General features: G+C 44.7%; 1 protein-coding gene across 2 annotated transcripts in view; it reads right to left on the reverse strand.

The window, feature by feature from the left end:
• Positions 1–2,419: 2,419 nt before the first annotated feature.
• fbln5 (fibulin 5) overlaps positions 2,420–25,205 on the reverse strand; it is a 73,402-nt gene continuing 50,616 nt past the window's right edge. For both annotated transcript variants that reach the window (XM_033027666.1, XM_033027665.1), the window contains exons 7-11: positions 23,039–23,158; positions 14,888–15,010; positions 5,894–6,020; positions 4,136–4,331; positions 2,420–2,736 (exon numbers count right to left, since the gene is read on the reverse strand). In XM_033027666.1, the coding sequence (XP_032883557.1) occupies positions 2,575–2,736; positions 4,136–4,331; positions 5,894–6,020; positions 14,888–15,010; positions 23,039–23,158 (728 nt within the window). In that variant the 3' untranslated portion in view covers positions 2,420–2,574. The remainder of the gene's footprint in view (positions 2,737–4,135; positions 4,332–5,893; positions 6,021–14,887; positions 15,011–23,038; positions 23,159–25,205) is intronic.

A 25,205-nucleotide genomic window follows, 5' to 3' on the forward strand; every position in this document is an offset into this window, starting at 1 on the left:
ATGGTGGTAAAATAATATATTTAGTCATTGAGCTTTCTATGAGTCACCGAACAGATGATCCAGTTTCTCAGCGCATCCGAGACTTTTAAAGGGTGGCACCAGGTTTCTGTGATTAATGTGGTTAAAAAAAATGAAAATATAGATGCTGGAAAGCAATGGGTGTGGGCTTAAAGTCAAGCAAATAAGGCGGTAGAGGTGTCACGGTGGATGGAGTAGCATCAGAGGCCTGTTATCATATTACGAATAACACCATTGCATTTGACATTTATTACATGCAATTATCCGATTTCTGAGTTTTTAATCGCAGGCCAAACATATATTAGTAACAGATATTAGTGGGCATTGGTTCTCCCTCCCTAACCTCATAAGGTCATAAGTGATGGGGGTAGAATTAGGCCATTCGGCCCATCAAGTCTTCTCCGCCATTCAATCATGGCTGATCTATCTCTCCCTCTTCACCCGATTCTCCTGCCTTCTCCCCATTATCTCTGACACCTGTACTAATCAAGAATCTATCTCTCTCTGCCTTAAAAATGTTCACTGACGGCCTCCACAGCCTTCTGTGGCAAAGAATGTCACAGATTCACCACCCTCTGACCAAAGAAATTTCCCCTCACCTCTCTCCTAAAAGAATATTCTTTAATTCTGAGGCTATGACCTCTAGTCCTAGACTCTCCCACTAGTGGAAACATCCTCTCCACATCCACTCTATTCAAGCCTTTCACTATTCTATATGTCCCTCATACCATACAATGAAGACACATTGTGTCTGCTCTGGGTATCTGAAGGAGTAAACCAGCTACTTGCATTTGCTATTTCCCTCATTGCAAAAAATATTTTCTATTGAATTTTTTTTTTAACCCATCAGGTCTGCTTCTACTGTTCCTTCAGTCAACCTAATGCAGATTAGAATAACAAGAAGATAAAGTTCTCCCATAGCATTGTGCACGGATTTCTTCAAGCTACAGCATCTTTAATAATGGGTGAGCCTTGTTAAAATGCTCCCAATGATCTGAGTACATTATACCGGCAAGCTTAAAAAACTACAAATTTTCTATGAGCATATTGACGACACGAAGGCGCAGCAGTAGAGTTGCTGCCTCACAGCGCCAGAGACCTGGGTTCGATCCTGACTACGGGTGCTGTCTGTACGGAGTTTGTACATTCTCCCCGTGACTGCCTCAGTTTTCTCCTGGTGCTCCAGTTAGTTCCCACATTCCAAAGACATGCAGGTTTGTAGGTTAATTGTCTTCTGTAAATTGTCCCTGATGTGCAGGATAGAACTAGTATGTGGATGATCGTTGGTTGGCGCAGACTTGGTGGGCCGATGGGCCTAGTTCCCTCACTGTATCTCTAAACTAAACTAAACCTCCACCAAAGCTTCAGGTTTTGGAGCACTGGTGATGGACTTTACATTTTCCTTCTCTCCCTTAGAACACGTAGGTTTTCTCCGGGTGCTCCGGTATCTTCCAAAGACGTGTAGGTTTTGAGGGTTAATTGGCTTCTGTAAATGGTCCCTAATGTGGAGAATAGAACTCGCGTCTGGGATCATTGCTGGTCAGCGTGGACTCGGCGGAACGTAGAACAGTTTCCATGCTGTATCTCCAAACGGAATTAAACTGAATAAAACAAATTATCAAGCCAACCCTTCAATTTGAGAATGCATCCAAGGATTGAGCATGGAGATGGGAGTGGGGAGATTGCAGTGTTATGTCGACACGGATAATCTCACAAATGAGAGGAATTTATTTTTCTGTTCTTCGCAGTCCAAAGCCTTGGACTAAAACCTTTAAAAGCACATCCTAGCCTTGTAGCCTTTACCACAAACAAGGATAAGAGTGGCAATGTTGGGAGATCATTGTATTCTGCCAGTGTGTTGTATCTCCGTTCTTTCATTGCTTCTAGGTCAAATCCCTGGAATTACCGAACTAATCCCATCGAGGTTGTTTTTTTAACTTTCGTAGAAACATAGAAACAGAGAAAATAAGTGCTGGAGTAGGCCATTCGGCCCTTCGAGCCAGCACCGCCATTCAATATGATCATGGCTGATCATCCAAAATCAGTACCCCGTTCCTGCTTTCTCCCCATATCCCCTGATTCTGTTAGCCCCAAGAGCTATATCTAACTCTCTCTTGAATACATCAGGACCACAGCAATTGCAGAGAGGACAAACTAACCATCTTGTTAACGAGTGATGGACAGAAAAAAATGTGGCCTTAGCAGTGCCAGCTATATCACGAAACTCCAATATATATATTAAAAAATCGCCCTTGACAATTGATTCTCCCTTGCCTTTCATACACTGTTATTCTCATTGATGGACTAACAAGGGCTAGGAACATCACAATGCCTTCCTGAATATATTGCAGCATGAAGGCCTTGCATCTCTATTCATGGGCAGTTTTACAATAGCTCTGACCCAGCTGGAAAAAAAAAGCAGACAGAATTAAGAATCTACACAGTTGCAATATATTATCGAAAGCACCTTTCTGCCTTAGCAACATCAGAGAAACATTCACTCCTTAAAACGGACATCATTTGGAGAGCCACTTGGCCCTGGGAAACCTCAGGGCTTTAAAACGTGTACTCAGATATATAGATAGATAGTCTGATCACCGAGCCTCCTCGAAAGTTGATGACGGTGTTGACGGTGACCATTTCCAGATCCAACACGACGTCTCGAGGTCCTTGAATTGGACGGGTCATCACCACAGTGGCGCTGACTGGCCCGGTTTGCTGCGAAAAAAGGCAAAAAAAACGAATTTAATCACAATATCAATAAACTCTCTAACATTGCACAGAAATTAAATTATACCAGCTGACCCAGGGAGCAGTAAAATCCATCTGGATGAAGTTTAAATGGAAGCAGAGAGTAGAGGAGGAGATGAGGCTAAAACTGTGTGGGGGCTAAAACTGTGAGGTTAAAACAGGCCCTTCGGCCCACTGAGTCCGTGCTGGAATCAGAATAAATTGATAACTATTCATAAGTTTGAAAATAGGGTCACCAAATTTTATTGGCTGTATATCTGCGACATATCCAACAGAACCTAATGAACCATCCTTTTCTCCATAGATGCTGCTTCACCTGCTGTGTTTCTCCAGCACATATACATACCTTTGATTTTTCCAACATCTGCAGTTCTTTCTTAAACATCTTTTTCTCCCAGCTCCCTTGTAAGATTTTGAAACAAATTGAAACTAAAAAGCTGTAGGTATTTCCTCTCCATGTTGTCCCACAGGAGTGACCAGTAAATGAGACGGATTCTGAGACACCCCCGGGCCGTGCTAGAAGGCTGGTATCATTAGTTGGAAACGTGCAAGGTGTATGCGCACCCAGGGAACAGTAAAATCCTTCTGGATGCAGTTTAAATGGTTGTTAAACTGGTGGGGGATATATTCTTGTGCAGGGAGGAACTGCAGACGCTGGTTTAAACCGAAGAGAGACACAAAAAGCTGGAGTAACTCAGCAGGTCAGGCAGCATCTCTGGAGAAAAGGCATAGGTAACGTTTTGGGGTTGAGAGATCTGAAGAAGGGCCTCGGCCCGAAACGCCACCACTTCCTTCTCTCCAGAGATGCTGCCTGACCCGTTGAGTTACTCCAGCTTTTGCGTCTATTTTCGAGAGTGGATTCTTGTTGCTTTTGAAAAGGCTGAAGATAATACCCTTGGCTTCAGAAACACAGAGAAATGATAGGTCCGAGAATGCTGATGATCAGGAGGTCAAAGAGGGGGAGAGGATAGTGAAAGGCAGCTGTCAATCAGGCACACTAGAGAGTCACATAAACTGCCTTTGAAAAGCTGAAAGAAGAAAGCCCTTCATTCCACCGAGTCTGTGCCAACCAGCAATCACCCCATACATTAGCACTATCCCACACACTAGGGACAATTTACAATTTACAGAAGTCATTTCGCCTACAAACTTGCACGTCTCTGGAGCGTGGGAGGAAACTGGAGCTCCTGGAGAAAACCCACATGGTCACGTGGAGAACATGCAATCTCCCTACAGACAGCAAACGCAGTCAGGATCGAACCTGGGGTCCCTGGCGCAGTAAGGCAGCAACTCGACCGCGGTGCCACTGTGCCGCCCCTATTTTCTATATCATTCCTCAGTGCAGCTGTAGAATCCAAGACCTTACCCTCATGTAGAACTCTCTGCCTTCATTCCCAGACTTGATCTGGAAGATGTAGTAGGCTCCAGGGTAACGAGCAGTGGCCTGCATCTGGAAGATGTCTGAGGGTACACTCCTGCTTGACACAATATCCATGTATTTGTAAAGGATGGTGAACGGCTGATCTGAACAACCAGGATTATCTGCATGGCACATGCAGCGACTGCAATGTGGAGGGAAGACAATCGTTACTGGGTTTCACAATGAATTCATACAGTCATAGAGTGATACAGTGTGGAAACAGGCCCTTCAGCCCAACTTGCCCACACCAGCCAACATGTCCAAGCTACACCAGTCCCACCTGCCTGCGTTTGGCCCATATCTCACCAAACCTGTCCTATCAATGTACCAGTCTAACTGATTCTTAAAAATTGCAATAGTCCCAGCCTCAACTACCTCCTCAGGCAGCCTGTTCCATACACCCATCACCCTTTGTGTGAAAAGGTTACCCCTCAAATTCTGATTAAATATTTTCCCCTTCCCTTAAACCTACGTCCTCTGGTCCTCAATTCCCCTACTCTGGCCAAGAGACTCTGTCCATCGACCCGATCTATTCCTCTCATGATTTTAGACACCTCTACAAGACCACCCCTCATTAAAGGATCACTAAAGGTCTAAGTTTATTTGAGTCACTCTAAGAATATCTGCATTTTCCTAATAGTTGACCAGCACATGGAAATACCCCCTCCTTGCAAGTTCCAATCCCCACTCTGTGAATGACTTGAAGGAATATCAAAGTTCCTTTGTTGGGACAGAATCCTGGAACTCCCATTCCAACAGTAACTCCAATGTGTGCAAGTTCATTCACCAGACAGATTTCAGAGATCCAAAAAGCTTCCCACCAAATTCTAAAGGGCAATTAAGTTCATACGTGATTGGAGCAGAATTAGGCCAGTTGGCCCATCAAGTCTACTCCACCATTCAATCATGGCTGATCTATCATTCCCTCTCATTTTCCTGCCTTCTCCCCATAACCCCTGACAATTAAGGATGGATAATAGATGTTGGCCTTAGTTTAGTTTATGGTCACGCGTAGCAAGGTAGTGTGAAAAGCTTCTTTGTTGCGTGCTAGCTCGCCAGTCAGCGGAAAAACTATGCATGATTACAATTGAGCCATCCACAGATACAGATGCAGGAGAACGGGAATAATGTTTAGTGCAAGATAAAGTCCAGTAAAATCTGATTAAAGATATTCTGAGCGTCTCCAATGTGGTAGAAGGTGCTCTCTGGTTGGTGAAAGGACCAGTGTCGTTTCCATCCTGTGTTCAAATTTAAATAATTTAATATCTGGAAAGAAAGACAGCTGACAGTGTAAACAAGGGACAGTCTTTGAAGCTTTAAAGTGAAAGAAACTTTAAAGGAAACCTATTTTTTTAACACAGAGAGTGGTGAGAGCCTGGTGCACGCTGCCATGGATGTGCAGGGAATGGAGGGATATGGATTATGTGTAGGCAGATACGAGTTGGTCTTGGCATCGTGTTTGATACAGATACTGTGGGCCAAAGGGCTTCTTCCTCTGCTCTACTGTTCTATGTTCTAATTCCATGATGCGCTGGGTAGAGAATGCTATGTCTGGCTGTTGGAAATAAACTATTCAAAGTCATTATATAACACGCAAGAAACACCAGAAAGCGTCATATTCAACCTTCCTGTTTTTTCACGGGTTAGTGTTCAATTTCAGCTGACACACTACTTTTCCATGCTCTTGTCCACCAGAGGTCTTACTTTTCATTCAGTTGTATGTAAGGATCCTGGCATTGCACCGGGTCCAGACATTTGTACGTCCCTGGGATATTGATGCAGATCTGTTCTTCCGTACATGTGTTGTTACCCATTTCGCACTCATCGATATCTAAAGAACAGAAAATCTCAAATGTTATCCGCACGCCTTGCTCTGCAGAACCCGCCCAGTAAATGCATAAATCTATGAGCGGCACAGTGGCGCAATGGTGGAACTGCTGCCTTCTAGTGCCAAAGTTGGGTTTGATCCTGACTACCCGTGCTGCCTGTGTGGAGTTTGCACGTTCTCCCTGTAACCGCAAGGGTTTTCTCCGAGTGCTCCGGTTTCCTCCAATGACATACAGGTTTGTAGGTTAATTGGCTTTGGTAAAATTGTAAATTAGCCCTAGTGTGTCGGGTAGTGCTAGTGTACGGGGTGATCGCTGGTCGGAGTGGACTCAGTGGGCCAAAGGGACGGTTTCCACACTGTATCTCTAAAGTTTAAAGTAAAGTTTCCTGCTTCAATCAAGACCATGGGTTTGATGCATCTGGTTGGAGACCCTCTGTGGAGACCACCTGATACGTGACGGAAGCCTACTCTAGTTGGAACTAAACACTTCAGCTAAGACAGACACAAAATGCTGCAGCAACTCAGCAGGTCAGGCAGCATCCCTGGAGAAAAGGAGTAGGTGATGTTTCGGGTCGAGACCCTTCTTCAGACTACAGAGTAGATTCACTTCAGCTGTTTCTCTGTTAACTCCACGTTACTGTTCTCACCTTTCTCCATGGAGAAACTCCAACCAGGAACCCTGCAGATGTTGCTGAGATCCAAAGATTCCTGTCAACTACTTTGGGGAAATTATTGCCCTTTCCGAGCGAGGTGTGCGAATCACTGAGACTAACTTAGAAGGAAAGATGGCGGCGTTCCATTCATTTGGACAAGGAAAGGTTTCTTCCTTTCCTTTAAGGTGGACATTTTCCCTTCTACCTAGATGTTCTTTCCATACGTTAAGCGGTCACTCTAGTTTCAGAGTGTTTCCCCGCATGCACAGATTGTTTCCGTCCGCTATCCAGCTCATCTACTCTGGCCGTGGACAACTCTGATAGAATTTAGCCCCTATTTGGAGACACAAGAGACTGCAGATGCTGGAGTATGGAGCAGAACACACAGGGCAGCACGGTGGCACAGTGGTAGAGTTGCTGTCTTACAGCGCTTCTAGTGCCAGAGACACGGGTTCGATTCCGACTACGGGTGCTGTCCGTTTCGGAGTTTGCACGTTCTCCCCATGACCTGCATGGGTTTTCTCCGAGATCTTCAGTTTCCTCCCACACTCCAAAGACGTACAGGTTTGTAGATTAATTGTCTTGGGTTTGTATACTTGGTATAAGTGTAACTTGTCCCTAGTGTTAACGGGGATAGTGTTAACGTGCGGGAATCGCTGGTCGGTGTGGACCCGGTGGGCCGAAGGGCCTGTTTCCGCGCTGGATCTCTAACCTAAACTAAACATGTTTCCCTGCTTTAAATCCCGTTTCTCGTAACAACTGCTCTCTCAATCCTGCATGTTGTATTCCTTGCCCCCTTGCCATGTGTTTATTTTATCTCAAACGTCCACATCTTGGAGCCAACAATTTCAGATCCATCTAGTGTGTGTTGTGTCAAGTATTTGTTCATGCAGTTGTATCCAGAATTTGCCTGTTAGGGGCCACAGCATGCACCTCTTGAAGAAGAGTCTGAAGCAGGGTCTCAACCCGAATTGTCACCTATTCCTTTTCTCCAGAGATGCTGCCTGGTGCGCTGAGGTACTCCAGCACTGTGTGTCCCTCTTCCTCTCATGTTGGTCCATCTGGTGATTCTCAACAGAAAGTCTGCATTCCAACCAAAGTCAATATAACCTTCTCCCACCACTTATTATGACCATCCAAATAGTAACTCAGCAGGTCAGGCAGCATCTCTGGAGAACGTGGATAGGCGACATTTCAGGTCGGAACCCTTCTTCAGAGTCTGAAAACATGGATTGATAATGCTTTGGGTCAGGACACTTCTTCGAACTCTGAATCAACTGCCAGAGCAGGTGTGGACAACAGATTTGCTTATTAGTGATGCCGCATGTAAAAAATATTGTGTTCAATGTTAGTCATCCTGCTACAGAGAGGATGTCGTTAAGCTGGGAAGAATGCAGTGAAGATTTATGAGGATGTTGCCGGGGGGGCCTGAGCTACAGGGAGAGGTTGAGCAGGCTAGGAGATTATTTATTTGGAGCGCAGGAGGCTGAGGGATGATCAGGTGTATAAGATCATGAGAGGTGTAGATAGGGTGAATGCACAGTTTTTTTACCCAGAGTAAGGGAATCAAGAGCCAGAAGACAGGTTTAAGGTGAGAGGGAAAAGATTTAAGAGGGAGCTGAGGGGCAACTTTGTTTTACATAGAGGTTGATGATTATATAGTTGAGGCAGGTATTATTACAACATTTAAAATATATTTGGACAGGTACTTGGATATGTAGAGGAGTGTGGGCGAAGCGTAGGCAGGTGGGACTGGAGTAGATGGGGCATCTTGGTCGGCATTGACGAGATGGGCTGAAGGGTCTGTTTCCGTGCTTCCTGACTATGACCCTACAATGACAATGACTCACCTACACAACAAGCCACAGTTCAAAGGCATTTAGGGTTGGGCAATGTCAGGGCTAATGTTGTCACGTCTATTGACAGGGCCAACCGTACCATTTACGCAGATGAAAATAACTCTGAGAATGCCTGGAATTCACCCTGACCTCTTTTTCAGAGAATCCTCTTCTCTCTGCTGGGACCTAGGGCTAGAGGCCGTCATGTTTCAAGAATTGCAGTGCAGCTGCCTGACCAAAGGTTAAGCCCCAGGGAAAGAGGAAGAAAGATTCTAAGGGGAGTAAGAGGCAACCGTGGCTGACAACGGAAGTTAAGGATGGACTAAAACTAAAAGAAAAGGTGTATAACATATCAAAGAGTAGCGGGAAGCCAGAGGATTGGGGAACTTTCAAAGGACACCAGTGGGGCAATACGGGGTGAAAAGATGAAGTATGAAGGTAAGCTCGCCAAGAATATAAAGAAGGATAGTAAAAACTTCTTTAGGTATGTTAAGAGAAAAAGATTAGTAAAGATGAATGTGGGTCCCTTGAAGACAGAAACAGGTGAAATTATTATGGGGAATAAGGAAATGGCAGAAGAGTTGAACATGTACTTTGGTTCTGTCTTCAATAAGGAAGAAACAAACAATCTCCCAGATGTACTAGAGGACAGAGGATCTAGGGAGACAGAGCAACTGAAAGAAATTTGCATTAGGCGAGAAATAGTATTGAGTAGACTGATGGGGCTGAAGGCTGATAAATCTCTAGGGTCTGATGGTCTGCATCCCAGGAGGTGGCTTTAGAAATTGTGGATGCATTGGTGATCATTTTCCAATGTTCTTTAGATTCAGAATCAGTTCCTGTGGATTGGAAGGCAGCTAATGTTATCCCACTTTTCAAGAAAGGAGCGAGAGAGAAAACGGAGAATTATAGACCAGTTAGCCTGGCATCAGTGCTGGGAAAGATGCTGGAGTCAAGTAATAATGGAGCAATTGGATAGCAATAAAAGGATTGGTCCAAGTCAACATGGATTTATGAAAGGGAAATCCTGCTTGACTAATCTTCTGGAATTTTTTGAGGACGTGACAAGTAAAATGGTTGAAGGAGAGCCAGTGGATGTAATGTATCTGGACTTTCATAAATCCTTTGATAAGGTCCCACACAGGAGATTAGTGGGCAAAATTAGAGCACATGGTATTGGGGGTAGGGTATTGACATGATTAGAGAATTGGTTGGCAGACAGGAAACATAGAAACATAGAAAATAGGTGCAGGAGCAGGCCATTCGGCCCTTCGAGCCTGCACCGCCATTCAATATGATCATGGCTGATCATCCAACTCAGTATCCTGTACCTGCCTTCTCTCCATACCCCCTGATCCCTTTAGCCACAAGGGCCACATCTAACTCCCTCTTAAATATAGCCAATGAACTGGCCTCAACTACCTTCTGCGGGAGAGAATTCCAGAGATTCACCACTCTCTGTGTGAAAAAGGTTTTCCTCATCTCGGTCCTAAAAGATTTCCCCTTTATCCTTAAACTGTGACCCCTTGTTCTGGACTTCCCCAACATCGGGAACAATCTTCCTGCATCTAGCCTGTCCAACCCCTTAAGAATTTTGTACGTTTCTATAAGATCCCCCCTCAATCTTCTAAATTCTAGCTAGTACAAACCGAGTCTATCCAGTCTTTCTTCATATGAAAGTCCTGACATCCCAGGAATCAGTCTGGTGAACCTTCTCTGTACTCCCTCTATGGCAAGAATGTCTTTCCTCAGATTAGGAGACCAAAACTGTACGCAATACTCCAGGTGTGGTCTCACCAAGACCCTGTACAACTGCAGTAGAACCTCCCTGCTCCTATACTCAAATCCTTTTGCTATGAATGCTAACATACCATTCGCCTTCTTCACTGCCTGCTGCACCTGCATGCCTACTTTTAATGACTGGTGTACCATGACACCCAGGTCTCGTTGCATCTCCCCCTTTCCTAATCGGCCACCATTCAGATAATAATCTACTTTCCTGTTTTTGCCACCAAAGTGGATAACCTCACATTTATCCACATTATACTGCATCTGCCATGCATTTGCCCACTCACCCAGCCTATCCAAGTCACCTTGCAGCCTCCTAGCATCCTCCTCACAGCTAACACTGCCCCCCAGCTTCGTGTCATCCGCAAACTTGGAGATGTTGCATTCAATTCCCTCGTCCAAATCATTAATATATATCGTAAATAGCTGGGGTCCCAGAACTGAGCCTTGTGGTACCCCACTAGTCACTGCCTGCCATTGTGAAAAGGACCTGTTTACTCCTACTCTTTGCTTCCTGTCTGCCAGCCAGTTCTCTATCCACATCAATACTGAACCCCCAATACCGTATGCTTTAAGTTTGTATACTAATCTCTTATGTGGGACCTTGTCGAAAGCCTTCTGAAAGTCCAGATATAACACATCCACTGGTTCTCCCATATCCACTCTACTAGTTACATCCTCGAAAAATTCTATAAGATTCGTCAGACATGATTTACCCTTCATAAATCCATGCTGACTTTGTCCAATGATTTCACCACTTTCCAAATGTGCTGCTATCCCATCTTTAATAACTGATTCTAGCAGTTTCCCCACTACCGACGTTAGACTAACTGGTCTGTAATTCCCCGTTTTCTCTCTCCCTCCATTTTTAAAAAGTGGTGTTACATTAGCTACCCTCCAATCCTCAGGAACTACTCCAGAATCTAAAGAGTTTTGAAAAATTATCACTAATGCATCCACTATTTCTGGGGCTACTTCCTTAAGTACTCTAGGATGCAGCCTATCTGGCCCTGGGGATTTATCGGCCTTTAATCCATTCAATTTACCTAACACCACTTCCCGGCTAACCTGGATTTCACTCAGTTCCTCCATCTCATTTGACCCCCGGTCCCCTGCTATTTCCGGCAGATTATTTATGTCTTCCTTAGTGAAGACAGAACCAAAGTAGTTATTCAATTGGTCTGCCATGTCCTTGTTCCCCATGATCAATTTACCCGTTTCTGACTGCAAGGGACCTACATTTGTTTTAACTAATCTTTTTCTCTTCACATATCTATAAAAGCTTTTGCAGTCAGTTTTTATGTTCCCTGCCAGTTTTCTTTCATAATCTATTTTCCCTTTCCTAATTAAGCCCTTTGTCCTCCTCTGCTGGTCTCTGAATTTCTCCCAGTCCTCTGGTAGGCTGCTTTTTCTGGCTAATTTGTACGCTTCATCTTTTGTTTTGATACTATCCCTGATTTCCCTTGTTATCCACGGATGCACTACCTTCCCTGATTTATTTTTTTGCCAAACTGGGATGAACAATTGTTGTAGTTCATCCATGCAGTCTTTAAATGCCTTCCATTGCATATCCACCGTCAACCCATTAAGAATCAATCGCCAGTCTATCTTGGCCAATTCACGTCTCATACCCTCAAAGTTACCTTTCTTTAAGTTCAGGGTCCTTGTTTCTGAATTAACGATGTCACTCTCCATCCTAATGAAGAACTCAACCATATTATGGTCACTCTTGCCCAAGGGGGCACGCACAACAAGACTGCTAACTAACCCTTCCTCATTACTCAATACCCAGTCTAGAATAGCCTGCTCTCTCGTTGGTTCCTCTACAAGTTGGTTTAGAAAACTATCCCGCATACATTCCAAGAAATCCTCTTCCTCAGCACCCTTGCCAATTTGATTCACCCAATCTATATGTAGATTGAAGTCACCCATTATAACTGTTTTACCTTTGTTGCACGCATTTCTAATTTCCTGTTTGATGCCATCCCCAACTCCACTACTACTGTTAGGTGGCCTGTACACAACTCCCACTAGCGTTTTCTGCCCCTTAGTGTTTCGAAACAAAGAGTAGGAATAAAAGGGTCCCTGTCAGAATGGCAGGCAGTGGCGAGTGGAGTGCCGCAAGGCTCGGTGCTGGGGCCGTAACTATTTACAATACATATTAATGATTTAGATGATGGGATTAAAAGTAACACTAGCAAATTTGCAGATGATAGAAAGCTGGGTGGCAATGTGAACTGTGAAGGGCATGCTGGAAGGTTGCAGGGTGACTTGGACAGGTTGAGTGAGTGGGAAGATAGATGGCAGATGCAGTATAATGTAGATAAATGTGAGGTTATCCACTTTGGCGGCAAGAACAAGGAGGCAGATTATTATCTCAGTGGTGTCCGATTAGGAAAAAAGGAGGTGCAACGAGACCTGGGTGTCCTTGTACACCAGTCACTGAAAGTAAACATGCGGGTACAGCAGGCAATGAAGAAAGCTAATGGCATGTTGGCCTTCATAACAAGGGGATTTGAGTATAGGAGTAAAGAGTGTCCTTCTGCAGTTGTACAGGGCCCTGGTGAATCCACATCTGGAGTATTATGTGCAGTTTTGGTCTCCTAATTTGAGGAAGGACATCCTTGTTATTGAGGCAGTGCAGCCTTGGTTCACAAAGTTAATCCCTGGGATGGTGGGACTGTCATATGAGGAAAGATTGGAAAGACTGGGCTTGTATTCACTGGAATTTAGAAGGATGAGAGGGATTCTTATAGAAACATATAAAATTATAAAAGGACTGGACAAGCTAGGTGCAGGAAAATTTTTCCCAATGTTGGGGGAGTCCAGAACCAGGGGCCACAGTCTAAGAATTAAGGGGAGGCCATTTAAAACTGAGATGAGAAAAAACTTTTTTGCCCAGAGAGGGGTGAATTTGTGGAATTCTCTGCCACAGAAGGCAGTAGAGGCCAATTCACTGGATGAATTTAAAAGAGAGCTAGATACAGCTGTAGGGTCTACCGGAATAAAGTGATATGGGGAGAAGGCAGGCACAGGTTACTGATTGTGGATGATCAACCATTATCACAATGAATGGCGGTGGGTGCTCAAAGGGTTAAATGGCCTCCTCCTGCACCTATTTTCTATGTTTCTATGAAAGCAATAAAATATCAAACAGTCACAGAGTCATGGAGTGCTACAGAGTGGAAACAGGTCCTTCAGCCCAACTTGCCCACACCGGCCAACATGTCGCCAGCTCCACTAGTCCCACCTGCCCGCGTTTGGTCCATATCCCTCCAAACCCATTCTATCCATGTACCTGTCTAAGTGTTTCTTAAGCGTTTGTTTAATCCCAGCCTCAACTACCTACTCTGGAAGCAGGCCATTGTTAGCTGTGGGCTAGGTGAGAATGAGTAGAGACAATGAGAGTCAACGACGACTTTGAAGCTGGTAAGACGGGCGGGGGAGGGATGGAGAGAGAGGGTATGCAACGGTTACTGGCTGAGATCTAGCATTGGATGAAAGTTGGGAAGGAATTACAAAAAATGCAGGAATAGCATCTTGACCATCTCTGCTGGTCAGGCAGCATATCTGGAGAAAATGGATAGGTGACGTTTTGGGTCAGGGCCCTTCTTCAGTCTGAATGCAGAGGTGCAGGAACGGAAAGCAAGAAAAAAGCAGGGCAAAGCAGGACAGGCAAAGGATGACATCAGGCAGGGCGGTTCCAATAGACCGATTGATGGCTTGCGATGATGTGATCTTAAGAAGATTGCATTGTTGCGAACTGTGGAACTGGTTACCCGACTTTGGCGGTTTGGAAGGAATGGTTGATTGAGAAATATCAGTGAATTTAACAATTTCACTTGGGGCAGCTTGTATTTTAAGGCCTCGAATTCCACATTTGCTCCTTTTTGGAACATTTTTCACCAACCCTCTGGTGAAATACTTGCTGGGGTATGACATTTATCAACTGGGAAGGGAATAATGAGAACACATTGTTGGCCCATGTGACTGGCCCTGAGTCATAGTCATACAGTGTGGAAACAGACCCTTCGGCCCAACTTGCCCACACCGCCCAACATGCCCCAACTACACTGGTCCCCCCTGCCTGTGTTTGGCCCATATCCCTCTCAACCTGTCCTATCCATGTACTGTTCCTGTCTAAATGTTTCTTAAACTTTGCGATAGTACCTGTAAAGGTAGTGAGATACTAGCAGAGAACACGGTGGGGGGGGGGCGCACGGTGGCACAGCGGTAGAGTTGCTGCCTAACAGCGGCAGAGAACCAGGTTCAACCGTGACTACGGGTGCCATCTCTAGGGAGTTTGTACGTTCTCCTCATGACCTGCGTGGGTTTTCCCCGGGATCTCCGTAAGAAGTAAGTCTTTGGAGTTTCCTCCCACACCCCACAGACTTACAGGTTTTCAAGTTAATTGGCTTGGGGTATATTTGTAAACTGTTCCTAGTGTGTATAGGATAGTGTTAGTGTGCAGGGATCGCTGGTCGGCGCAGACTCGGTAGGCCAAAGGGCCTGTTTCAATTCAGTGTCTCTAAACTAAACTCAACTCAACTCAACACACAACTTAACCAAGTCATATTAACTATCCTTTTACCTTGACAGCTCCTGTTGTCACTGTACATGGTGTAGCCCTCTGGACAGATGCAGTAGTAATCGCCCGGCTCATTCACGCATTGGTGTTGGCAGAGAAACTCAGAGAAGCTGCATTCATTGATATCTAGGGAGAGTAAATATCCGAGTCAGAAACTGAGACCCACACACTGTTTTGTTGCACACTCCAGACTTGTACCAGCTGCTTGATTTTCAATTGTGTTGCCCCAGCCACAACATGTTTCCCTGCAGCATCAGAGAACGAAGGGAGACCTGATAGAAGTATATAAGATTACGAGATGCATAGACATGGTAGACAGTCAGAACCTTTATTTCCAGGGAGGAAGTGACAAAGAACAAAGGCCATAGCTTTAAGGTGAGAAGGACAACATTTTAAAGGAAAATACACACAAAAAGTTGGAGTAACTCGGCGGGTCAGGTGGTATCTCTGGATAAAAAGGAATAGTTGATGTTTCAGGTCGAGGCCCTCCTTCAGCCTTGAGTCTCTCAATTTACCAAAGCCAATTAACCTATAAACCTGCACGTCTTTGGGATGTGGCAGGAAACCAGAGCACCCAGAGAAAACTCAGGCAGTGACAGGGAGAGCGTGCAAACTCTGTACGGACAGCACCCGCAGTCAGACCCTGGTACTCTTAGAGCTGTAAGGTGACAATTCTACCGCTGTGCCACTGTGCTGCCCTGAGCTAATTGCATAGTGAGAGACCTCGAGAAGTGACTCACACAAGTAGACACCCAGATGTAATCCTGGTGTGAGATGAAACTGCACCAACATCCCAAAACTCCACTCCCAGTTAAGGGCCATTCAGCCCTTCGAGCCAGCACCGTCATTCAATGTGATCATGGCTGTTCATCCACAATTCATAGCCCGTTCCTGCCTTCTCCCCATATCTTTAAGAGCTCTATCTAACTCTCTCTTGAAAGCATCCAGAGAATTGGCCTCCACTGCCTTCTGACGCAGAGAATTCCACAAATTCACAGCTCTCTGTGAAAAAGTTTTTCCTCATCTCTGTTCTAAATGGCTTACCTCTTTATTCTTAAACTGTGGCCCCTGGTTCTGGACTCCCCCAACATCTGGAACATGTTTCCTGCCTCTAGTGTATCCAAACCCCTAATAATATAATATGTTTCAATAAGATCCCCTCTCATCTTCATAAATTCCTGAGTATACAAGCCCAGCCGCTCCATTCTATCAACATATGACAGTCCCGCCCTCCCGGGAATTAACCTCGTGAACCTACGCTGCACTCCCTCAATAGCAAGAATTCCCCTACTTGATTCCCCTACTCTGGGTAAAAGAACTGTGCATTCACTCTATCTATTCCCCTCATGATCGTACACACCTCTATAAGATCACCCATTCAGCCTATCTATTCCTTCTATAAGGTCACCCCTCAGCATCTCGCGCCCCAAGGAATAATGTCCTCATCTGCTCAACCTCTCTCTATAGCTCAGGCCCCCTGGCAACATCCTCATAAATCTTCTCTGCATTCTTTCACAGAAACATAGAAAATAGGTGCAGGAGTCGGCCATTCGGCCCTTCGCGCCAGCACCGCCATTCAATGTGATCATGGCTGATCATCCAAAATTAGTACCCCGTTCCTGTTTTTCCCCCATGTCCTTTGATTCCATTAGCCCTAAGAGCTATATCTAACTCTCTCTTGAATACATCCAGTGAATTGGCCTCCAATGCCTTTGTGGCAGAGAATTCCACAGATTCACAACTCTCTTCGTGAAATTTCTCAGTCCTAAATGGCCTAAATTTCCTGCTTAAAGACATTCTCCCTGCATCCCCACATCCCGACCCATTACTTCTGTTCAAAGGGCACTTAGGGATGGGCAGTAATTGCAAACTAGCTGTGACATCTACGCCCTATGAAGGAATAAATAAATACCTCCTCAAATTACTTTAAAGAGTTTATGATGAATGAAACATTTATAATACTGATGTCACTAGGATAGAGCGTTCTGTACAACTTATTACAATTTACGAGATATTACAATTTAATAGAAATCCAAAGTATTTATGTTTACATTTCATAAATTATCTTTAATCAAACTACTTAATCAGACTTTTCTGGAGTTTGCCGTGTACTAAATGTCAGTCCCTTTATCCTGTATCTACACTGTGGGCAGCTTGATAGTAATCATGTATAGTCTTTAAGCTGACTGGATAGCACGCAACTAAAAAGCTATTCACTGTATCTTGGTACACGTGACGATAAACTAAACTATGAACTAAACATTGTTTTCCAGCCTAAAAGTGTTTCTTTTATTCTTAATGCAAGGATAGCTGCAAGTTATTTAATTCCCTCAATAAACTCAAAGGGATAGAATATCCATACGTGTTGGAAAGAACAGCAGATGCTGGTTTAAAGCGAAGGTAGACACAAAATGCTTCAGTCTGAAAAACGTCTCCCATTCCTTCTCTCCAGACATGCTGCCTGTCCTGCTGAGTTACTCCAGCATTTTGTGTCTACCTTAGAATATCCATCTGATTGAAATCTTGTAAAATCTTGTAAAAAGCCAACAGTAAACTTTACACAGCCAACAGCGGCACAGTGGGGCAGCAGTATTGCTGCCGCCTTAGGGGCCTGTCCCACTTTCATGACCTAATTCACAACCTTTTTTACTCGTGGACATTTTTCATCATGCTAGAAAAAACGCCCTGACCTATTTGATGCCACGAGTACCTACGACCAAAGATCCTATAGCAGAGTGCTCCGCTATAAGATCTTTGCCTACGACCTCCTACGACCTCGTGACGACCATGCCGCGAGTATGAGTCAAGGGCAAACTCGGCAGAGGTCGTGAATTAGGTCGTGAAAGTGGGACAGGCCCTTTACAGTGCCAGAGACTCGGGTTCGATCCTGACTACAGGCGTTTGTCTGAATGGAGTTTGTACGTTCTCCCCGTGACCTGTGTGGGTTTTCTCTGAGATCTTCGGTTTCCTCCCACACTCCAAAGACATACATGGTTTGTAGGTTAATTGGCTTGGTGTGAATGTAAAATAGTCCCGAGTGTGTGTAGGGTAGTGTCAATGTGTGGGGATCGCTGGTCAGTGTGGACTCGATGGGCCGAAGGGCCTGTTTCCACATTGTATCTCTAAACTAAACTAAACTGCAGAGAATGTTTTAAGTTAACAATGTCTTTGAACTAAGCAATGAAAACCGTACAGAGGAATTAACACTTTAATAAATTTGAAAGGTGAGATCATTTTAAGGATGGGTTAGTTGTAATCGTAACTACATTATAGCAGCAAATGAGGTCGGTGAAAGTCACAACTGAGCTATCAAGTCCTGCATCCACAAAAACAGGCTAGTTTCTAAGATGAGCACTGTTGTAGAGGGACCACAAGAGGGCGCTAATTTGTAGTTTAGCTTTAATGTTAATGGAGCCACATGGATGATTGGGCCAAATATTCTCCATTTACAATTTTTTGAATTGATTTGTAAAGGTATGGAGGGATATGGGCCAAACGCAGGCAAAAGTGATGAGCTTCGATGGGTCACCTTGGTCAGCATGGACGGGTTGGCCTCTTTCAATGCAGTGTGATTCTATGAGTCTGATTATTTTCTATTCGGCTAATTGGAAAATATCAGGGAAATAATGCTGTTATATCTGTTTCCATTTGCTCTCAGATTTGTATCTTTTTAACCATATCCTGCAAAATTCCACAGAGTGCTGGAGTAACTCAGCGAGTCAGGCAGCATCTCCGGAGAAAATAAATAGGTGACGTTTTGGTTCGAGACCCTTCTTCAGACCCGAACCATCGCCTAGTCTTTTGCTACAGAGATGCTGCCTGTCCCGCGCAGTTACTCCAGCATTTTGTATCCATCTTCGCTGTAAACCAGCATCTGCAGTTCCTTCCTACACTGTAAAAATGCCCATTTGAGGGTGAAAGTACATAGCAGGACAAACTATGAGCAAGACTCATCACCAATGTCTGAGTTGCTGCATCTATGACAAGTATTTTGTTTTGTTTAAATAGCAAGTATTCATGCGGAAACAATGAGTCCACATTACATTCACTGATTAACCTAAGATTATTACCTGTAATGACTGATCTATTGTCCTGAGCAGAGCAACTCCTCCGCTGGGTGCATTGTGTGCAGTTCTGGTCACCTAGCTGTAGGAAGAATGCCCTTAAGCAGGAAAGGGTGCAGAGAAGATTCACAAGGATGTTGCCAGGACTTGAGGGCCTGAGCTATAGGGAGAGGTTGAGCAGGCTAGGGTTTTATTCCTTGAAGCACAGGAGGCTGAAGGGTGATCTTATAGAGGTGTATAAGATCATGAGGGGAATAGATAGGGTGAATGCACAGAGTTTTTTTTTACCCAGAGTAGGGGAATGAAGAACCAGAAGACATAGGTTTAAGGTGAGAGGAAAACGATTGACTGTAATAGGAATCTGAGGGGCAATCTTTTAGACACAATGGGTGGTGGGTATATGGACCGAGCTGCCAGAGGAGGTGGTTAGGACATTTACTATGACAACATTTGGACAGGTACATGGATAACCAAGGTTAAGAGGGAAATGGGCCGAACGTGGGCAGGGGGGACTAAGGTAGATGGGGCATCCTGGTCGGCATGGGCAAGTTGGGCTGAAGGGCTTGTTTCATGCTCTATGACTCTATGTCACCAATCACCGAAGGGTTCGATCCTGACCTCAGGTGATGTCTGTGTGGAGTTTGTACTTTCTCCCTGTGAGTTTCCTCCCATATCCCAAAGACGTGCAGGTTTGTAGGTTAATTGGCCTCTGTAAATTGCCTCCTAGTGTGTAGGGAGTGGATAAGAAAGTGGGATAACATAGAACTCGTGTACAGGCGGCCCGCATGGACTCAGTGGGCTGACGGTTTTAAGAAACAATTAGGTACATGAAAAGAAGAAGAAGTCTGAAGAAGGGTCTTGACCCGGAACGCCACCCGATCCTTCTCTCCAGAGATGCTGCCTGTCCCACAGTGTTACTCCAGATTTTTGTGTCCATCCTAGGTACTTGGAAAGGACAGGTTTAGAGGGATATGGGCCAAATGTAGGCAGGTGCGACTAAAGGAATCAAGGGATACGGTAAAAGCAGGAACGGGGTACTGACTTTGGATGATCAGCCATGATCATATTGAATGGTGGTGCTGGCTCGAAGGGCCGAATGGCCTACTCCTGCACCTATTTCCCATGTCTACGTCTATGTCTACTGTGTACATCCATTTTACTGTTTGTTTGTTTCTGTTTTTTACAAAATTGTTTATTATGGTGTTTACAGAAGTAATATTTTTAAGTATCTGTTGTGCTGCTGCAGATAAGAATTTCATTGTGCCGTTTCGGGGCATTTGACAATAAAACACTGTTGACTCTTGAAATACAAACTCTAGTTCACAAATGTTTTTTTAAGCAAACTTACTTTGCCTCAGTTAGATCACAGCTGTGGAATATACTCTTGCATTGGAAAGAAATTCTACAGGGAATTATGTAATGCAAGCCAATATTTTACTTGGAAGTTAAGGTAGCTCCATTGTACCAAAATATTTATCAATGATAGCATCATTTTTGTTTCTGATGGATGATTAATTTATCATTATGTTTGTATTGAGCACAGTCAAGTTTAAAGACTTCGACACAATTGGGTGTTATAATAAATGCTCAAGATTCTGACAACTATAGGTCATTGTGGTCTTGAGTAGGGTTCACACCGTTTAATCATTGCTGGAGGCAGTGTCAGTAAACTATTTCTGTATACTTGCTAATCGGGGACGTGCTTAGGTATAGCAATACCTATTCTAGAATTTAGAAGATTGAGGGGGGATCTTATAGAAACTTACAAAATTCTTAAGGGGTTGGACAGGCTAGATGCAGGAAGACTGTTCCCGATGTTGGGGAAGTCCAGAACAAGGGGTCACAGTTTAAGGATAAAGGGGAAATCTTTTAGGACTGAGATGAGAAAAACATTTTTTACACAGAGAGTGGTGAATCTGTGGAATTCTCTGCCACAGAATGTAGTTGAGGCCAGTTCATTGGCTATATTTAAGAGGGAGTTAGATGTGGCCCTTGTGGCTAAAGGGATCAGGGGGTATGGAGAGAAGGCAGGTACAGGATACTGAGTTGGATGATCAGCCATGATCATATTGAATGGTGGTGCAGGCTCAAAGGGCCGAATGGCCTACTCCTGCACCTATTTTCTTTGTTTCTAATACTCTACTGGACTGTTTGTAAGACAAGAATTTCGCTGTGCGTTTGTACCTTGCAAATGTGAGAATAAAAACACCATTGAACCATTTACTTGAAAATGTTGTCATGGATACAATAGTTTCTTGCACCCAACCCCCCAACCCCCCCCCCCCCCCCCCCCCCCCACCCCTCCCCCACCCACCCCAACCAAGTACCACATGCATAGTTGAACAAAAAGTTTACATTTATCTAACAGTTCCCATTGAAGAAACTACAATCACCAAGGGTTTGAAACAGTCCCTTTAAAGAGTCACCATCCAGCTGAATCTGCTCTGCATTTTCCCCAGTGCTATCACATCTTCCCTGTAATGCGGTGGACAGAACTGCAAGCGGTACTCCAACTAAAGTTTGACCCACGTTTTATAAGGTTGGAGCCCGGGATCTATTGGGAGTATTCAATGTTCCAAATGACTTCCACCTTTTCCATGCAAAGTTTTCTTGCCTCCAGTCATTGTCATACAACATGGTAACATGCGATCCTGCCCCTGCGTCTATACAGACCCATGCATGTTAATCCCATCTTTCAGCACTTGGCCTGTGGCCCTCTAGACCTAGAGAATTCACATATTAATCTGACACTTTGTAACTCTGCCTCTGCTGCTGTCTCAGGCATATTCCAGACGCTCACCATTCTCTGGGTGGAAAAGGTCCTTCTCAGATCTTCTCTAAATCTATGTCAAACTGTATCAAACTGTACAACTCCTTTCCCTTCTGTCGTGGGGTAGACTGACTCCCCTCCCCACTCCCCCCCCTCCCCCCTCCCCAAATATTTGCACATCCCCAATCCTTTCCACTCATCACTTAAATGTCATGTTTCATGTATCTTGTGTTTTATGACTATTGGCAGATCAATTTTCCTCCTGGGATAAATAAAGTTCTATCGTATTGTATTGTATCGTATCGTATGTCCTCTAGATTTGTCTATCTCTGATAAGGTGAAACATTTCTTGCAGTTTACACTAGCTACATATTTATAAAGGTATTATATATCATTGTATATACCACAATCATGTCTCCTCTTAACCTCCCCCCACTCCACCGAGAATTGACCCAGCTTCCCCAGTCTCGCCCCATAACTAAACTGCTCCATCTGAATGGACATTTTGTTGAGTTTTCTCCACACTCTCCCCAGCACCATCACATCCTTCCTATCATGTGGTGCAAGCAGCACTCCAGCTGAGGTTTGGCCAGTATTCCATGAATTCGGCAAGTACACTGACAGATATGAGCTTCTTCAAACTCACCGGCTGGCTTTTGGTTCCTCGGCAGTGGAGCATCACAGACGTGCAACAGAAATAGTCTTGGGATAGTTGCCAGTGACAGCTCCAACTCTCGCTGACCGACCACAAAGTGACAGTGACAGCACGGATTATACAATGCTTCATACAATAATCATTGTCTTTACATTCAGGTGAAACATTTGTTCATAAGTTCTAGGAGCGGAATACTCCGCCATTCAATCATAGCTGATCTATCTTTCCCTCTCAACCCCATTCTCCTGCCTTTTCCCCATAACCCCCTGACACCCGTACTAATCAAGAATCTGCCAATCTCTAACTTAAAAATATCCATTGACTTGGCCTCCACATCCATCTGTGGTAATGAATTCCACAGATTCACCACCCTCTGACTAAAGAAATTCTTCCTCATCTCCTTTCTAAAGGTACGTCTTTTTATTCTGAGGCTATGGCCTCTGGTCCTAGACTCTCCCACTAGTGGAAACATCCTCTCCACTTCCACTCTATCCAAGCCTTTCACTATATGGTAAGTTTCAATGAGGGGACCTCACATCCTTCTAAACTCCAGCGAGCACAGGCCCAGTGGCTTAAAACACTCATCATTTGACAGAGATGTGAAGGGTGTCAGGGAAATAAAGCCAGTTTTAAAAAGAAGTAAAGCATGCCGTTCCATTCCTTACCAGAGCAGCCCATTCCCTCTGAGTTTAATTCGTACCCAGTGTCACAGCGACAAAGGAAAGAGCCATAGGTGTTGATGCATTGTTGACCACAAGGATTCTCTCCAGAGCACTCGTCCACATCTACAACAGGAAGGTAGAGGATTGAATGAGGATCAGTCTCAGTACATCTGGTCACCTGTTCTATTATCATCTATATTATGTCTTTTATCCCCTTCAACCTCTCCATGCTACCTGCTCCATGGTCAGATAGTCGGCGACTAAACCGTCTCCCCCACCTGGTTTGCCAGGTGAGGAGGGGGCTGTGGACCCCCAGCAGGACCACAAACCAGACCTGTCAAAGGGCGGATGAGCTTCTGGCGAGCCAAAGGCCATCCACACTTCAGTAGAAGTTGCGATCACTGTCGTACACGGCATTGTAAGGACCGATGATAAAGCACACACACACCAACATCCTATACTTCCAGCGGCGGAAGTCCGCAGGAACTGGAGGACAGGGATGTGTGGTGCCTCCGTCACCGTTCCCGTCGGAAACCAGCGCCACTGCGTCACTAATGTTTTCAATGATGATGATGATGAATCTCTTTGGTAAATGTACGCCTCGGGCGATGGCAAAGATTAAAAAGTATATGTACCAATTCAGAAGAGAACATAGGCGGCACGGTGGCGCAGCGGTAGAGTTGCTGCCTCACAGCACCAGAGACCCGGTTTCGATCCAGCCTATGGGTGCTGTCTGTATGGAGTTTGTACGTTCTCCCTGTGACCACGTGGGTTTTCTCCGGCTGCTCCGGTTTGCTCCCACATTCCAAAGACGTACTGTTTTGTAGGTTAATTGGCTTCAGTGAAATTGCAAATTGTCCCTGGTGTGTAGGATAGTGCTAGTGTGCGGGGATCGCTGGTCGGCACGGGCTCGGGGGGCCAAAGGGCCTGTTTCCGTGCTGTATCAATAAAATCTCCAAAACGTGGAAGCCATAATATGTAACCTGCATCATATGCAAGTAAGATCTTAAAAATTGCGTTAACTGAAAGTTAAACAAAATATGTATGAAGGAAAATAATCCAGATGACTGCACTAAGACACTGTCCTGTTCAAAGCACCAGAGCAGGTTGACAAGTGAAATGATAGAATAAAAGAGTAAAGTTTGAAGCAGAATTCGCATGTTTAATCGATAATGTTTTATTATTATTGTTTAATGTTTTATGTGTCGTTCCTAACTGTCACTGTATGTCATGTTGTCACATAGCGGGCAGAGCATCAAGGCAAATTCCTTGCATGTGAATACTTGGCCAATAAAACGTATTCATTCATTCATTCATTCGTTCGTTCGTTCGTTCGTTCGTTCGTTCGTTCGTTCGTTCGTTCGTTCGTTCGTTCGTTCATTCATTCATTCATTCATTCATTCATTCATTCATTCAATCAGATTAGAGCATTCGCATTCCATTGATGCCTGTGGAGTCTTGCTGTGCACTCATAGGTCACCACGTTCTCTACATTGCAACTTCAGCCACTCTTGTAAACCAGCATCTGCAGTCCCTTGTGTTTATGTCTTTTCTTCCCATGTACTTTACTGCCTGTAGAGTTCTTGGGGAAGTTGTGAAAGACACAGCATAAGTGGCAAATCTGTTATTATTTTTACTAAAAGAACAAATGTATCATGCAGTTGCAGTATTTAGAACCCGATCCTAACCTGCCATACATCCCACATGGCACAAAAACCTGTCGAAGAACATTGTTTGGCTTGGCTTGATTTGAATTGGGATAAATTGACAGGCTGAATTATTGGATGAGCTGGTGTCTCAACTGTTCATAAGTTCACAAGTGCCGGGAGCCACTCTACCGCTGTGCCACCGTGCTGCCCTATCTGTGAATTCAAATGATTACTAAAGCTAAGATCGACACAAAAAGCTGGAGTAACTCAGCGGGGCAGGCAGCATCTCCGGAGAGAAGGAATGGGTGACGTTTCGGGTCGTGCCCCTTCTTCAGATAACTCAGCGGGACAGGCAGCATCTCTGGAGAGAAGGAATGGGTGACGTTTCGGGTCGTGCCCCTTCTTCAGATAACTCAGCGGGACAGGCAGCATCTCTGGAGAGAAGGAATGGGTGACGTTTCGGGTCGCGACCCGAAACGTCACCCATTCATTCTCTCCAGAGATGCTGCCTGTCCCGCTGA

Source organism: Amblyraja radiata, chromosome 9 (assembly GCF_010909765.2).
Source record: "Amblyraja radiata isolate CabotCenter1 chromosome 9, sAmbRad1.1.pri, whole genome shotgun sequence".
Lineage (NCBI taxonomy): Eukaryota > Metazoa > Chordata > Chondrichthyes > Rajiformes > Rajidae > Amblyraja > Amblyraja radiata.